The following is a 17,282-nucleotide window of genomic DNA, read 5'->3' as shown; positions in this document are numbered from 1 at the left end:
GATTCAGTTAAAAAGTCTACAGTCTGCAGTGTGCATTTTACCTGTGATCAGCAGTCTGCATTTTACTCTCAATCCACATTTTACCCCCGTTCCATAGTCTGCAGTCTGTGCACAGTCCACAGTCTTCTTTTTACAGTGATTGGTTTTTTAATGCCTTGCAAGCCGGGTTTTGTTTTTTTTTGGGGGGGGGGTGGAGAGGGGGTGTTAGAGGGAGGGGAAGGTCCATAAGAAAGGAAGGTGAAGAAAGTGAGGTGAATTAATAGAGAAATTACTGCCCTGTAAGGAAATTTTACAGCTTTACAGCAAGTGGGACGTTAGCAATAGTCTTCACGGGGTGCACTGACATTTCTTTGGAGAGACCTTGAAAGACGCTCAGTTTTTCTCAGGGAAGGGCTCTTGGGTTGACTTTTTTCCTTTAATTAGGTCTTTAATTATTAATTTCTAAAACAGGCAGCATGGAAGCTTTATGATGGTATCTTGGGTAAGATGGTACCAGGATCTGTCTTAAATGAGAAGTCTGTAGAGGTACGTACATGTACATGCTTACACACATACACCACAAGAGAAGAGGTAAGGAAAAAGAACCAAGTTCAAGGACAAATTTCTATAATTATGTTTTGCTAAGCCCTGGACTATTCTACATGTCTACATGGGTGACTTTGGCATATTCCTTGTTGGTTAACTGACATTCAGTGGGTAATGCATCCATAAGCTACAGTAAGGCAGTCTAGACACAATGAGTATATACCTAAAACTTCAGTCTGTAGTCTGCATTTGTCTGGTCATGTCAGCCCTAAGCATGCAATACCTGGCACTCAGAGGATGGACAATGATGATTTTGTCAAGCTTATCTATACAGTAACACTGAGTACTTTATACCATTTATACTTTGTATGAGCCATAAGCCAGAAGTGTTCAAAATGGCATCATTACATAACTGTTTTTTATCAGATTCCTGAATTAAAGGTATTGTGGGAGATGATTGAAGATTCATCAGAATCGGCAGCCAGATTGTGTAGCCAGTGCCTGGTACAACTTGTTTTTGATGGCCATGCTGACCTTGATTACATTCTGAAAGGATTATTGAATGCTGTTCCTTCAGTCAGGTAGGTCTGTTACTTGTCTAGCCGGGGTGGAAGTTTACAGATGGAGGGAAAGGTACATCTAGGCTTTGAGAACTGACTTATATGAGGGTACCACATAGATGTACTTGAACCTTCAGTGATAATCACATTATGCTTGCCTATTGACCTGAGGGCAGATTAAGGTGATGTTACAATATTTACTGATGGGACATGTATCTGGCTCAATTCCGGCATAAAAATTGATAAGGGAGGGGTAAAAACATACCAAAAACACAGCAGCTTAAAAACAGGAAATAATTATAGAGTAGGGCTTAAATCAGCTAGACATGTATAGTGGAACCCTGTTAATCTGGCCACAAAAATGTGGTGGTATTAACAGGGTGGCACTATTAGAGGGGTTCTTTAAATAGGAAAATGACTGAATAGGCTTTTATTCAGGTCAGAATAAAGAGGCCGTAATAATGAGATGGCCATATTAACAGGGTAGCTGTCAGACAGGATTCTACTGTAGTTGAACTGATCAAGAAAAGTGGTTGTAGCTGAAGTGAGCCTCAATTTATTAAATGCCCGTTGTTTAATTTAAATCACACAGGAATTTAAGTGGCATAATCAAAGCCTTGAGTTCTTTGCTGGCCTTTCAAATTTACCAATGTGTCAAAAATGGCATAGAGTACAAATGCCCTTTTTCCTTGAGGTAAGTCAGATTATTTGATTTTCAGAAGTTAAAAAGGTTATAACAAGTTCAATTAAGTTTTTCTTAAGTTTAATTCATGGTTATATAAACTTAGTGTGCAATCCCAGATTATACAAGGGACTGTAGGTCCTGAAGATATATAAGATAGATTATACGAGAAACATGAGACGGAATGTAACAATGCAATGCCAACTTTATTTCACTCCAATAACAGCGATTTACAGAGTTTAACCAGAAAAAACAAGAAAAACAAGTTCAACGGCCTCGTGGTCCCATAAGTCCTTGTGGTCACACACCACTGCGCCTTTTTGTTGAGCAAGCCAACCTGGAAAGGAACAGAAGAAACAAGAAAAGAGACAAACTAAAACAAAGAAACGTTACACATCAGGGCTATAGATGTGGGTGGGATTGCATTGTTACATTCCGTCTCATGCTTATTGTATAATCTATCTTATACTTCAGGACCTACGGTCCCTTGTATAATCCCAGTTCAAATAGAGTTAGTCAGGCATGGAAGGTTGAACACTACACCCTCAGGGTAAAAACGTCTGAAACGGAGGTCATGGGCCGCCAGTTCAGAGCTTCTTTCCGCAGAAGTCACAGCCAAAAGCATTACAAGCTTTTGAGTCAACAACTTCAAAGATAAGGATGTATTCAACCCGAGACCTCTGATATACTCAACAACCACGGACACATCCCAGGTGAAGGAGTATCTGGGCTGGGGAGGTCTTGAATTAAAGATTCCTTTCAACAACTGGCAAACCATGGGGTGCTCTCCTACCCATACAGAGTCAATTATAGGGTGGGTCATTAAAATAACAGATCTGTAAACATCAAGTGTTCGGTACTGTTTCCCCTGCAAAAACTCGCTTGCAAGAAAATTAATAATGTCATTTAGAGATGCTGAAACGGGATTAATTTTCCTCGGAGAGCACCAGCCGGTCCACTTTCTCCATGCAGAAGCATACTGGTCGGAGGTGTTTTTCCTCCAAGCCGCTGAGAGGAGCTCTCTAGCTTGGCATGAAAAGCCTCCCTCCTCATACTGTTGCCTGAGATAAGCCATCCTCCCAGCTGGAGGTGGGTCAGAGGGTGGGACACTCCCTCCCAGGTTAATAGATTGGGAGACTGGGGAATAAGGACTGGAAAGTCCACCAGACAATCCAGCAAGAGGGAATACCAAGGTTGAGATTTCCATACTGGTGCTACCAGTACAAGGCATGGGACTTGCTGTCTCAGCACTTGACTGAGGCACCTGCCCAGGAGACAGAAGGGGGGAAAGGCATAACCCTTGACTATGTTCCACTGACGGGAGAAGGCGTCCACTGCTTCAGCCTGGGGGTCTGGTTTCCAGCTCACAAAGCGAGGTAGCTGGTTTGTCAACGGGGACGCAAACAGGTCAAGTTCCAGACGGGCCCTAAAGGTTCTGAAGGGTCTGGAACACTACTGGGCAAAGCTTCCAATTGGAGGAGTCCAGGTGATGCCTGGATTCCCTGTCTGCGTTCATATTCAGGATCCCTGGGATGTGGGTGGCAGACACTCTTATCTGTCTCTGAAGACACCACTGCCAGAGACCGCGAGACAGAGAGGCCAGGGCACGGGATTTGGTTCCCCCCAGTCTGTTGATGAATGTAAGTGCAGTCACATTGTCCATCAGGAGCTGAATGTGAATGTTTGTTTTGTCCTTTGTGAAGCATTTGATCACAAAGCCTGCTAGAAGTTCCAGACACTTTATGTGGAGAAACTGTTCGGATTGACTCCATAGGCCACCTGTACTCACCCCATTGCAATGGGCACCTCAGCCCTCCATTGAGGTGTCACTCTCTATTATCATGCTGGGGTCTCGGTGGGCAAGGGCCCTCCCATTCCAAGCCATAAGGTTCTCTGTCCACCATTGCAATTCCTCTATCGCCTCCTGGTTCAGAAAGACCTGAAACTCGTAATGGCCTCCTGAGCGGAGTGCTTGGATCTTTGCCTGCTGCAAGTAGCGGTAATAGAGTGGGGCAGGGAACACTGCTTGAATGGAGGAGCTCAACCGACCCAAGAGATAGGCTAATTGCCGCACTGTTGCAACTGGATTGGCAATCAGGCCTTCGCACTCCCTGCAAATACTCCTGACTTTGTCTCGAGGGAGGGCAAGACACAGGGTTACTGAGTCCACAGACAGACCCAGGAATTCTATTCTCTGCACAAGTTTCCTGATTTTGGTGAATGTCTGGGGTGCACTGGCCAGCCCAAATGGAAGGCATGCAAATTCCCATAGAGTTTCCTTCCAGATGAACCTTAAGAATTTTTGATGCCCTTTCCAGACCAGGACAGTAAAGTAAGCGTCTTTTAAGTCCAGTTTGACCCCCACTTTGCCCCACTTTCTTAGCTTCATTTATTGCTTTTGCTGTTTCTGTACCTTCCTTAAGGTGTGACTCGAAACCCTTGCCAAATAGATCCTTGCCAGCATCTGGGAAATCCTCCTTACCAAGGGATGCATAAGCCTTGTTTACTTTAGTTAGGACTGCCACTCTATGTTTTTGTGAGATTGTGGCTGAAGCATGACCAGCCAACTGAATTGACCTTTGGATTATTGCCATGAGGCCAGTCCCTTCCTCTCTTGAGAACTGGATAGTAGAAGATGGAGGATCAAGCTTGTCTAGTAAGTGTTCATGGGCAGTGCCAAGAGGGCCCATAATGTCGAGCACCTTATCCTGAATCTTTCTCAACTCGGCGTCAGGGCCGGTTAAACCGCCCATGGGACCGGGCAGGTAAGAATCCAAGCGTGGAGTGAACGCTGCATCCACGTTGGGCCTAGGGTTATCTTTAACAATCTGACGTCTGTCAAATTTCGATAATGGCTTCCTAGTTGCGCCCAGAAAGGTCGAGAACTCTTCTGAAGCCTGCCATCTGGCTGCACTGGCTTCCATACTGTCAGAATATTCTCCCTGAAATGCTGACTCTTCGGTAGTGTCATCAATGTTTATAGGCACGATTTCCCAGTGAAAGGGAAAATCATGTCTAAAATGTTTAGCCATCTGGCTAACACTGGTGGAGTCAACAGACTTTCCCACCAAATCTCTAGGGCCATCAAGCTCACCGGTGGAACGTTTAGTCCCAGGTAGTTCAGGACAGGTTGTGGAGCCATGAGGCTTTCCTGCGCCCCCTGACAAACCAGAAATGATTGCTGAGGAAATCGCTTGGATAAAACCTCGGTCAGCTAAAAGCGCCTGGCCGAACCGCTTACCTTCATCCCCGAGGTCCATACAAGGCTGTGAAGATCCCTGGGGCAGTAAATCGCTGGTATTTTCACCCGTTTTCTCTGAATTATTAGTCATCATCGAGAAACATGTTCTTCCAAAATGGCGGAGTGAAACAAAAAGGCGCTGTGGTGTGTGACCGCAAGGACTTATGGGACCACGAGGCCATTGAACTTGTTTTTCGTGTTTTTTCTGGTTAAACTCTGTAAATCGCTGTTATTGGAGCGAAATAAAGTTGGCATTGCATTGTTACATGGAGTCGAATGTTTTGAAGTATAATTGTAATGATGCAACCATAATTCAGAAAGCTGCCTTCTCAAGTTATCACAAGGTGAGAATCATTTCCTGGGTAGGGTTTATTCCACTGAATTAGGCATGTGGTTCATAAAGGAACAGTGCAAAATCTATTGGTCCAGAAACAATATTAAATATTAATAAAAGTAATTATCTAGAAATTAGCTTACATTTCTCTATACACTGTAAGTATAAGGTAGTTATATTGTCAGCAACTGAAGATGAATGAACAGATCTGTATGGTTGCAATTTAAAAGGGCGAATGACGAATTTTGATAACAGCTTTGCTCTTCATCACGTTTTAGCTATACTGTATGACCAAATTTTGTTCTTGAATTTTCTTTTCCCAGGTCTCCTCCACACCCATTCATTACAGTGTTAACAAGCTCTCCTGAACAAGCAACAATTCTTATTCAACAAATGAAACTACTGCTTTTGAACAGTATCAACATCAAGAGGTACAAAGCACCACATCATGTATCAAGGTTGTGTGTTTAGGAAGAAATACAAGCAAGTCAAAGGCTTGGTACTGGTTGCATTAACTTTGCCTGCAGTTTACTCCCTAACTTGATTCAACTGAATTGCATTGGTTAATTCCTTGCTACATATAATTTCTCGCATCCATTAGTGTGCACATGAGCATATAGATGTACACACCATTAAGATATTTCCTTCAAGTTAAACTTGTCAGAGAAATGTGATTGTTTTCTAAAAATTGAGCATGGTGAAAAAAACCTTATCTGGAGGCCTCCATTCTACTTATTAAATTTTTGGCTGAAAGCAAGAGAGCAGATTTTCGTTACATGACCAAAGCTATTAGAAACAGTATGGTTGTCAAAATACTTTACCTAACTCCCAGACAAGTATCATGGCCCCCTTTTTGGCATTTCTGACATGCGTTGGTCATTCTATTATTACAGCAAAAGTTTCAAGAAGATCTCTACATGAGAAGATTTGGACGCAAGTGTCCATAAACAATATACTGTATCTGTGTTCAGGATGTAGTCAATATATCACGGAATTCAAAGCACAAAGACCTGTGTTCAATCCCAAACAACAAAGGAATGAAAATGTAAATAGATGCACACAGTGTACATGCAGCTCTTGACTAATGGCTACTTAGGAGATTTAAAGAAATTGTGAAGACATCTGACTGAGAAAATTCAAGCTGAATTTATTTGGCTTCTTTTGATTATTTACAAACACTTGCCTGATTCTCAACTCAGACTCTGATCTATACCTATAGTTTGGCATACCTGTAAGTTTTTTTTCACAGTTCTCTCAAGCCTCAAGCTATTATACAGATGTTAGAACCATTTTTCAAGTTTGTACTTCAGGATCCAAAAGTCACAGTTAATCAACTTGTCAGACAGCAACTGCTTACCAGTCTTCTACAGACAGCAAGCAGTCTATTGAAATGTCCAGGTATGCCTCTGTTATTCACACTGTAAGAGAAACCTGACTGTCATTATGATTAATAAATTGATATATAATTAATTAGAACTGTCTGTCTGACAGGCCTAGATTTAATCCCACTCCCATAGCCTGCAAATCGAAACATCCAGCCAGGAGTCCCATTCTAGGTACATGTACCTATAATACTGACTAGAATATCGACAAATGTGTAGGGTATGGGGGTGGGGAAGGAGGAGAAGGAACTCAAAACAGCTGGACAAATCTACTTTTGAGAGTGGTTTAAAATGGCAGGGTAGCTTGAAACTACAACCTTGGTCACAAGGGCTGGAAAACATTTTGCCCCTCCCCACCCCTGAGCAATGTTGACAAAACACTGTCATCTAACACAAGTTTGCATTATACCATTTTCCAACATTGAATGGGGGAGTGGGATTGTTGACGCTCATTCTGTAGGTATTACGATTATGATTTCATGATTTTGGCATTTTCCAACACAATTTGTCCATGATTGTCTGAGTTTTCATATGCTTTAAATGTCCATAACTTACACTGAAATTTACAAATTCGAACCAAATGTGGCACACGTACTATCTGTCACTTGCTCAATAAAATGACTGCTAATATCTGGTTATGGCTTAATTCCCTAACTTGATTTGCTGATTTCGTTTTTCCTCAAAATTGAGGTTTTTAGCGTTTCTACCTCATGAAACAAACAATAAAATATATCTCTGCTCAAAATATCTCATGAAAGGCCCATTTTCTCCTCTAAAACAATGTTGGTAGGTAAAAAGTACTTTAAGATCGTTCAAAGGGTGTTTCTATGGCCTGTTTTCATTCCAGACACACCTTTTAGGACCAGAAGGCACGGTTTACATCGGTTTTCGAACAGTTTACAAATGAGTTACAAGCAGTTATGACGTAATTGTGACGTCACAGATATCGTTAGAAAAAAATTGTTTAGGGAGTTAAAATCAGTATACAAAGCTGAATAAGAATACACCTTTTGCTGTACATATAACTTGTTTGTCATGAATTTCGAATGATTTACAAATGGTAAACCTCTGGATATAAAAGAAATCTTCTGTTACCTTTTCTCTATAAAGCAGTTGTAAACCATTGTAAACCGTGCAATTTATGTTACAATCAGTGAAAGTCTATGTACTATTATGTTATTTTGTGTGCTTAGTTGAATTCTGTCATCAAAATGATTCACAGACCAAGCTGTGACTTCATTGTGACGTCCTTTTCAATGGTAATCCGTTAAAAAACCGTCACGCAACGTTGTAACATGATGGTAAAACAGTGCAAATTTGTGCCGCTCATTGGTTTTTGAAAAGGGAACAAAGAACAACATGTACTTGTTGTGTTCTGGTGAGAATTGCGTTAAAAAAGATGGTGATTAATTTCAAAAAGCCCGCATATCTTATGTGTCTCACCAGAACTGCTCCATGGAATTGACTGATGTCATTGTGACGTGACCCGTTGATCACATGATCTCCATTTAACCCCTATTTCATATTTAGCTTCAGGTTGTTACAGAAGCCAAATATCACTATGATTGGTCAAACGAAAAAGCGTTGACATAGTTCCCACCCTCAGACAACCTTGGTCACAAGGGTTTGAAAAAAATCACTCTATACACATTTTGCCCCTCCCCACCCCTGAGCAATGTTGACAAAGCACTGTCATCTAACACAAGTTTGCATTTTACCATTTTCCAACATTGAATGGGGGAGTGGGGTTGTTGACGTTCATTCTGTAGGTATTATGATTGTGATTTCATGATTTTGGCATTTTCCAACACAAATTGTCCATGATTGTAGATTGTTAGAGATTGTTTAAAAAGCATGGGTCTGATGCCATTGATGTTATAAAGTGACAAATCACTGACCATGAGAAGCTAACGTCTATTTCATGGACACAGTAAAACTAATCTTAACCATAACAAACAGCTGCAACTAATTAAAGCAGTCAAATGGTTATTTTAAGGCCAGTTGTAAGATTGAAAAAGTGTTGTACCAAATTAATAATTTTGTAAGTACTATAAATTAAAACGATAATTTATACCAGAGGCAAAATTAAACTACAGTCATTATTTTTTATTTGTATCAAGGAAAAGATGACAACCAAAAAACAAAAGCTGACAGAAAGTTGCTGGCTGATGATATTGTAGATTTTTTGATGTCTGTTGTGCCTTGCCTCCAGGTCAGTAATATTCAGTCAGGGTCTTTATAACTCTGAAACTTTGCATTTGACTTTACTAAACATGTTGCTACCTAGAACCTACCTGTTGTTCTTTTGTCTCTCTAGAATAAGCTGTAAGTTGTTCCTTGTCATACCTGCTCACCTACCACAATAACCACTGTGCAATCCTTGATTCAATCACAACAGTAATTTGTTAGAGCTAAGCATACTACACCTGTACATGTATGACTTAAATTCATTTGATCATTTTGATAGAATCAGTCTTGAGATGGAGGAAAATTAATTTCATTATTACATGTATATTGCAAGAAACTTTCTTTATGAAAAGTTATGAGCATTTAATGATATTTTTCTGCAATTTTCTTGTCCTTTAGATAACTGTAGTACAATGTGCAAGTAACTGTAACCCATTAATTATTGAGTTATTTTGTTGTTCTTAGGTTGATAGGAAATCATTGAGTCAAACCACCTTCTTTGTACATACTATTGCTCAATGGCTACTGGAACGCAAAGATGACTACAATAATGGTATGGCTAGCTAGGTTACAGCTGTAGCTCTGTGCAAACTTATTAAATACTGTACTTATTAAGTACCTTAAGTAAATAATATCAATATTAATTTGTAAAGTTTTAATATTAGCAATTACCAGAACATTGACAAGTTGACTTTCACGGCCAAAAATGAGTACAAGTGTAGCTGAATCCTAGTATTTCAAACCACCTACTGTACGAAAATGGAAATTGTTTTTAAAAATAAGGGATTCCAAAAGTCAAGGGCAACTTCTCGGTAACATCATTTTGCTAAGAGAGCAAAAATTTGCGGAAAGTAATCAGAAATTTCCAAAAATCACATGTGGTCATTTTTTGTCAGCAGGAACAAAAAAATTAGGGAATTCACTGTAGGTACTATCAAGAATAACTCTTATTATATGGCTAGCTCCATGAGCGGGCAAGATGAACCAAATCCTGCTCTGTGATTGGCTACCCAAGTGGGAAGTGCTATCTTGCCTGCTCGGGACTACCCACTGAATCCCGTAAGAAAAATTTCCCCGAAAGCCAAGCAATAAATCCTTTATTGACCAAGCTTGTTCAGTCAAGATGGCTTGATATTGGCCTTGTTCTTTTTTGGGAGTTTGTGGTCCTCGATCTGCCTTGGTCCATAAAAATGCAAAAAAAAAAGAACTTGGCCAATATCCAGCCATCTTGACCTCATGCTTGGTCAATAACCCATGTATATTATTCCAGTGATAAGTGCTCTAGAATGCAGACTGCAGGTTAGCTTTCACATGCCCATGAATCTTTGTTTTATCTGGTAGGTGTAAAACATTTGGAGCTGATGGTGAATCATTTATTATCTCTGTGCTGTGAGAGTCTGCCCCATGGTTGTGACATGACAACATCCATTATGTTATTACAAACAATTCAAAATCATAGCCCACAGGTATATACTGAATATTATGTTACATGACCTTATTTAAAATCTGGGTCTGAATTTTCTACCGTAAGAAAAGGAAACATACGATAATTACATGTGAGTTGATGAAGATTGCAATTAAAAGAAAATTCATCTATTTAACTAGTTTTGTGTCATGCAAATGTACTGAAAGACCACTGCCTGCATCTCTTGCCCAACTTTTTTTGATTAATGAGTCAAACTTAGAGTTGTTGTTGTTGGCCAGGCCATCTTTCCTGTTAACAACAATATTATTTTGTTTCTGCTTTGATGTAAAGCGTTACACATCAATAACTAAAATCAAGACAGTTGGCTGAAACATGACTCTAGAAAATCCTAGGGTGGGGTTTTAGAAATTGCATGACTACACAGTTATAAGAAGAGTACATGTAATGACAGATAGCAGCAATAGCAACTCCTGCTTTGTACTTAATTACATACATACATAATTATATATGGCAATTAACTTCTTAGAGACTCAGGCACAGGGAATTTAATCAATTTAACTAGGCAGTGTGCATGTTTTGTAAAGTGAATGAAATCAACCAATGTAATAAAATGCTAGATCTGTGCATTTGTACAATTCTAATTAAAACTAATCTACATTTGATTTGGCTTTGATTAAGGTGTTTTCCCAGTTATGTGTCATTCCGACCTTAAGCAGACTTCTCCTGAAATCACCAGAGGACTACCATCTGCATATTTTACAGCTCTGTAAGTACTGATGAAATGTTCTACACTATAACTAAGAGGCTAATAATGTTAATCATTATTACAGGCACCTGCCAACCTGAGTTTGTTTGTTGTTTTTTTTCATCTTTCTAGGTTTGTCTGTAATACAGTCTCAATTACCAGAATGTTCTGCTGACTGTCTTCCTCTCCTTGTCAATCACCTGTTCCTTGTACTACCAATACTCCAGATCATTACTTCCCCACCCAGACAGCAGCAGACATTTAGTCCTTGGATATCCAGTAGTGAGTCTGTAGGTGGTGTAGCTCTGCAGATCTTGAGACATGTGGAGGTCCATGTCCTTCCTGTTGTAAAACAACAAGAAAGTGTGGTTAGTATTGATAGGATCAGAGGTTGTCTATCAAGTGACAACCCTGCAATGTAAGAATGAATTAGAGGGGCTGAAATGCTGTCTAGGTATTTAAGATTCTGAGCCATGATATATTAGCAATGGTTTTTCACAGAATGTTACATTTGTATTGTATATAAGCTGCCAGGCAATATGGTTTCCAGAGGCTGTGATCATTTTGTTTGGCACCAGGAGTCAAGACTTCTGGCGAAATCAGGAACATGATCAACCCCAAGGCTGCTGCCTAACGGGCGCCCGGTCGCCTGAGGCGCCTAAGTTACGAGTGCGGACGACTAAAGTTTTGTTCAAGGAGCCCGAGTGGGCGCCTAAACATGGAGTTTTCATTCCCACCTAATCTGTTCAGTGACTTCAATCTTCTAATGAAATCGGCCAAAAAACCATTCACACAATAAATTAAACAGAAAACAACAGCTACTCTGGTCCTGTTTTGCTTTTAACACGAGAAGTATGGACCAAAGCACGGCAACAAAGTCTCTCTCCGCTCACAAAACAACCGAAAACAGCCATATTTGAAAATCGCCCTACAATGCATTGCAAGCTCAGTATTGAATAAATGCCTGTCATGTATGCCAATGGTTTGTGTCTCTGTTGATGCCCAACTGATTCCAGTTGCAAAATAACTACTTTGATAACAAATATTTTTGGAATCGGAGTGATGCTGCTGCAGACATTATATTAACAATTGAATAAGGATTAATTCTTGGGCTCTTTATTTTTGGCTGATACTTTGGAAAACTTCACTTACCGTAGCTGTACTGAATGAATTTCTGTAGTTTCTGAAAGGATATTTATGACTTAAAAGTTGAAATATGCAAGTAGCTACAAGCCAGCAAAAAGAAAACATCATTGCAATTCTTTTTGCATACCAGGGTTTTATATTTTAAATCATCAAACGAATTGTTGTGGCTCCGCCCAATATTCGAGAATATATTTTCTCCAAAGAAGCAGCCAATATAATGTGGTAATGCTGCCTAAAACAGGCACCTTTTGTTTATACTTATGTCCCTGAAGCCCAGGGAAGGAAAGTACATTTCAGTGAGGCCAAATTCAAACACCCCAAATGCCTATTTCATCTTCATTTGTTTTCATTTGCAGCTTGCATTTCATGATTTGTTTAGAATTGCTAAACTCAAAAACGAAAGAGGCAATATAAATTTTTGTAAAAAAAGCTGCAGCACTTGCATGGATACACCGATTATTGAATTTGTTTGACCACAAAAAGTATTCTTTCTCAGTCATGACCTGACCACTTTGCTGAACACCTTATTTCAAAAATCTGATTGATAAAATAAACCATATTAGTGTCTCATGGAAAATCTCTGCCTCTGGACCCCTCCCCTAAATTTCCAAATTCACTCCCCCCCCTGTCTTCCCCAGTCTCGCCAACCCCCCGGACTGACCACGGCAAATTTATTCTGGGCTCCTAAAAAAGTGGCTTGGGCTCCTAACTTTTAAAGTTAGGAGCCCAAAGGGCTCCTTAAAAATTTCCTTAGGCAACAGCCTTGAACCCATTTGTCAATTATTGTACAGTGGTTCCTGGCTCTCTGTATGTATGGCCAGAAGCTATTACTCTACTTGGACAGGTTTTGTTTTACAGTGATGCTGAGCATCTGTTCATAACTGATGGGACACATTTGGGGTCTGGTTTGAGGATAATATTGCATGGGAAGGGCTGTAAATAATAAGCAATTATTATTGGATGAGGTTTTTGTGATATCTGGAATAATCAAGGTTGAGGTAAGTGTTATCAGCCGAAGGCTGAGGCTGATAACACTAACCAAGACCTTGATTATTTTGGATATCACAAAAACCGAATCTCATAATTGTTTTATTATACATTGTTTTAAAGAAAATAACGACAAACGCATTATCACACCGAACACAGTTTATTTTCGTCAAGCCATGTTCTTACATGAACTTGACATTGCTCTTGGAAATCATGCATTGCACATGCAACCTTTGGATTATTCACTAATCTGGTAGCAGATTAGTGAATAATCTGTAGGTTGCACTGTTTGCCAGAATTAACTGTAGGCTTATAGCCAATGAGAAGACAGATGGTGACTACAATGTGTAATAATCACTGCAATGATAGCTAGAAAACCCCAGCAGGTTGGTTAATTATCTGTGTTCAAACTGATATCCTTTGGAAAAGAATAAAATCCTGGCTGTCACAACTGTTTCAGCCTTGTTATGCTCACAGCAAATGATTATGACTAGAACCACAATGTAAATCCCATGTACCGAGCATTCATTAGTTTTTAGCAAATTTGTTGCTGTGCATTGCAGCATTGTTAGTAGGAAGTAACTTCACTTGTTTACTAGACAACAATGCACACAAGTATTCTTTGTTTCCTTTTGCTGTTGTCTGTCAGTTTTTAGTCAAGGTATTTAATTTTATTATTTGACTTAAATATATCTGATCTGTACGAACACATATTTAAGTCAAATAATCAATGTCCAGAGATCGCAGCAATCAAAGTATATTTGATTTTGTTTATTACTTTTCAGAGTGCTGGGATGGTTGACTATTCCTCCTCAGTTCTCAGTCAATCTATCAGACAAATGACTGCCTGCTCTCAGGAAATGATGTTATTAATTAGGTAATTAGGTTGTAAATGCATGGTATCAGTCCTAGATATTTCTTTGAGTCAGTCATATTGCATTTGGCAGTGCCTGATAAAACCTTACATAGTTTTGTCACATCCCTAGAAACAATGAAACAGCTAAGAACTGGCTTAACAGTTTGCAAAGCTCACTTCCTTCACAACGTCAAGTGCTGAGTCATGTAACACTACTGTTGTCAGCTTTATTGGTGACTGCAGAAGGATTCATTGTCATGGAAACCTTGAAGGTTTTTCCAGTTCTTGCCAAGACTGATCCGTCACAGGTACTGAGTTTGAGTCAGTTAGTGGAGTCATTTACAGTTTTATATGTGTGTTTATATTTTTTACTAATTAATCGATGTTGACCTCTAGAAATCACATTAAAAGGTGCCGGTTACATTTCACTGTGACATTGAGTAACATGAATGAAAATGTGCTTGCCAAGTGGATCAATTCTCTTACATTAGATTATTACGTTAAAAAAATCATCAAAGTGTGCACTGAGCAGTATCAAAAACACTGATCTAGAAACCGTACCATTGTAAGATGACTAGCGGTGAGACATAGGGCTTATGGTATTTATTTAGTTAATACAGTCTATATAAGAATTTATTTATCGTTTCAGGCTCTTTATTTCCTGCCCTTGTTGCTGTACAAACTTGGCAAAGAAGATCTTCCTGAAGTGAAGCAGCAGGTTCTTTATACCATACCACAACTCGCCACACACAAGGTACAATACAGGTGGATAGTTATAATACCTTTTTTTGAACTTTAGCTACACTCACGTGATGTCTCTAATGGATAATCATGAATTATTCAATATTACTTTTTCTGTACAGCTATTATGTTTGTTGCACGATATAGCATTAGTCTGCTTAATACTGGTCTTCATTACGCAATGTATGACTGTGTGCCGTTATGATTCCGTATAGCGCCACTCATCCAGTAACTGGCCTCTTCCAATCAGTGCCCCTATGGTAAACGACATTGAGATAGAATAGACTACGTGGACGAACGAGACTATGCCACTATTTCCATCTCACTATATTGCTTCTTCTTGTTTGTAGTTTTGTATAGGCCCTGTGTTACGCACGATTCAGACTATAGGACAGTCTCCTTCTCTAAAGCCCGTGTCTCTGAGATTGATGTGCAAGTTGTGGCAGGTACAAAATCGTGTCTTTCCACATCTTCAGCGAGCACTTAACTCAGTTGACACTAATGTGGAAGTGGAATTAAACTTGGACATACAGATGGCCAAAGCAGCCTGTTTATTAGAGATCTGCAAACTAAGGTACAGCATCAGTCCTGTTCATGCCTCCCTAACTGTAATTAATTTCCAAACACAAATTATAGTTTAATAACCTAATCAAGCTGGGCCACTTGGAACAAAGTTAACCAATCAAACCGTTAATTGAGAACAGAGCCTCAAGGATGTCAACTAATAACGTTAAGGATACAAACAGTACTTCTACAACAAAATGGTTCAGTTCAAATAGTCGCACTGTAAAGAAAGCACACCTGAGCTTTATGATGAAAAAATCTTAAAAGTAGAAGCGTTTCTATGTTGTCAATGTGTTCCAAATCATTCCTGGCTTTTACAATATAAGCTCGTTACAGCCTGGGATGTCCGTGGTATGTTCTTTGAATGGTTCTGTGCTAGCTTTGGCAGGTGTAAGAAAGCAGATATGTCTTGTCTCTGTGCGCACTCTTACACTGTATGACGAAATGGTAGGAATTTGGAGACAAGCATACCCTCCTTGCTGAGTAACTGCTTGTATTGCCGTTTTGCGAGGCGTTTTCTTAACAGCTTTCAACTGTGTTCCTTACAAACCACAGACCCTCTCAGCATGGTGCAGATCTGTTGAGCCTGCTGTCCAAACTGCTGGATGAAAACACAAAACCTGGGGAGACTGAAAACCATTCGTCTGTAGTAGCAGTATCATTGGCATTGCAAGCTTTGGAGGAACTTTGTAAAGCTGAGGTATGTGTGGTCAACGTTGAAGAACACGAACACATGCCAACCCTTGCGATTAGCTTGGATTAAGACAAACTTACACACCATGTAAAGTCTTAACATCCGTGCACTTTCTATCAAACACCAAAGACAACGCCGACTTGTTGAGAGTCTACATGCATATCCTCAAAAAGGTTTTCCTTTTCTTTTGGGATTGTTTTGAGATTAATCGGTCCGTTCAATATTGTGAAGTGATGTTTTGCTTTACCACCGCACTTTGAGGCAAATCATGACAATTACGTGAATTTCGAATGTCGTGATAAAAATCGCGCGGGAAAATAGAATAAGCGGCACCTACTCTAGTCTTGGTAGATATTTACTTGGTTTTCCATCATCTTTGTTACCAGAAACTAACTGAGCTTTTCCCTGTTGATATCATAAACGGTCTTTTATTAGGTTGTGGACCTGTGCACAGCATGGAAAGTTCTTTCAGTGAAACTTAGTCTGGACAAGCGGCCTCAGGTTCTGAGCAGTTTATGTCAGTTGTTCAGTGTTGTACCCAACCTGGCTGCTAACTCTTCAGACTATCGGGTACGTATGGTTATTCCACTTGTTTCTCAAAAAAGACAAAAAAGAAAAACAACAGCAACAAAAAACAGGCTTACTACATGAATTATGGACTGTTACAGTATATAGTCGCATTTTAGACTCGAGTTACACTGCGCGTTAATCTGATATCACAATTATTGGCATTAGGATTTCAAGAATCAAGCACTTTCCTTCCTGTGGTCCTTGACCCAACACCAGGTATGTCAATAATAAATTGTGATATTTGTACTCTCTGTTTCTTGTTTATTAAAGCAGCAAATTGACTGCTTAGAGAATTAGTGAGAACACCACTGGTCTGGTAACTCAATCTAAGTAACAATTAGATTATGAGTTTAAGATTTAAGATTTAAGATTTTTCTAAGGTGATAGTTGATGAGGGCGAAGACCCAATCAACAAACAAATAAAAACCAATTTTTATGACTGTCCCACTATTTAACAGTGTAGTCAGTATGTGCCCATTTATGATACATATATTTTCCCCATGTTTCATTCTCTTACCTTCAGGAGTCGCTTGTGGCTTGTGCTGCCTTCACAGCGTTGTCGATGTTTGATCCATCTGATTTCAAGCTTATTCATCTACCGGAAAAGGTACAATAGTGTATAGCCGGTGATTATGTATTCAA

General features: G+C 39.6%; 1 protein-coding gene across 2 annotated transcripts in view; it reads left to right on the top strand.

Moving 5' to 3' along the window:
- The window catches only part of LOC145503064 (focadhesin-like), a 35,917-nt gene that overhangs the window by 582 nt on the left and 18,053 nt on the right, over positions 1-17,282 (top strand). Inside the window, exons 2-19 of one of the 2 annotated variants that reach the window (XM_081482490.1) lie at positions 451-570; positions 952-1,106; positions 1,678-1,779; positions 5,666-5,773; positions 6,592-6,740; positions 8,845-8,936; positions 9,377-9,464; positions 10,253-10,377; positions 11,016-11,103; positions 11,215-11,450; positions 14,001-14,092; positions 14,202-14,379; positions 14,721-14,825; positions 15,163-15,386; positions 15,932-16,076; positions 16,506-16,640; positions 16,806-16,856; positions 17,164-17,247. In XM_081482490.1, coding sequence (XP_081338616.1) covers positions 451-570; positions 952-1,106; positions 1,678-1,779; positions 5,666-5,773; positions 6,592-6,740; positions 8,845-8,936; positions 9,377-9,464; positions 10,253-10,377; positions 11,016-11,103; positions 11,215-11,450; positions 14,001-14,092; positions 14,202-14,379; positions 14,721-14,825; positions 15,163-15,386; positions 15,932-16,076; positions 16,506-16,640; positions 16,806-16,856; positions 17,164-17,247 — 2,277 coding nt within the window. The remainder of the gene's footprint in view (positions 1-450; positions 571-951; positions 1,107-1,677; positions 1,780-5,665; positions 5,774-6,591; positions 6,741-8,844; positions 8,937-9,376; positions 9,465-10,252; positions 10,378-11,015; positions 11,104-11,214; positions 11,451-14,000; positions 14,093-14,201; positions 14,380-14,720; positions 14,826-15,162; positions 15,387-15,931; positions 16,077-16,505; positions 16,641-16,805; positions 16,857-17,163; positions 17,248-17,282) is intronic. The other variant, XM_081482497.1, reaches the window with a different exon arrangement.

The sequence above is a fragment of the Orbicella franksi genome, chromosome 1, assembly GCF_964199315.1.
Source record: "Orbicella franksi chromosome 1, jaOrbFran1.1, whole genome shotgun sequence".
NCBI classification, from domain to species: Eukaryota; Metazoa; Cnidaria; class Anthozoa; order Scleractinia; family Merulinidae; genus Orbicella; species Orbicella franksi.
Note: the sequence above shows the minus strand (reverse complement) of the source record. Positions and strands in the feature narration are given on the sequence as shown.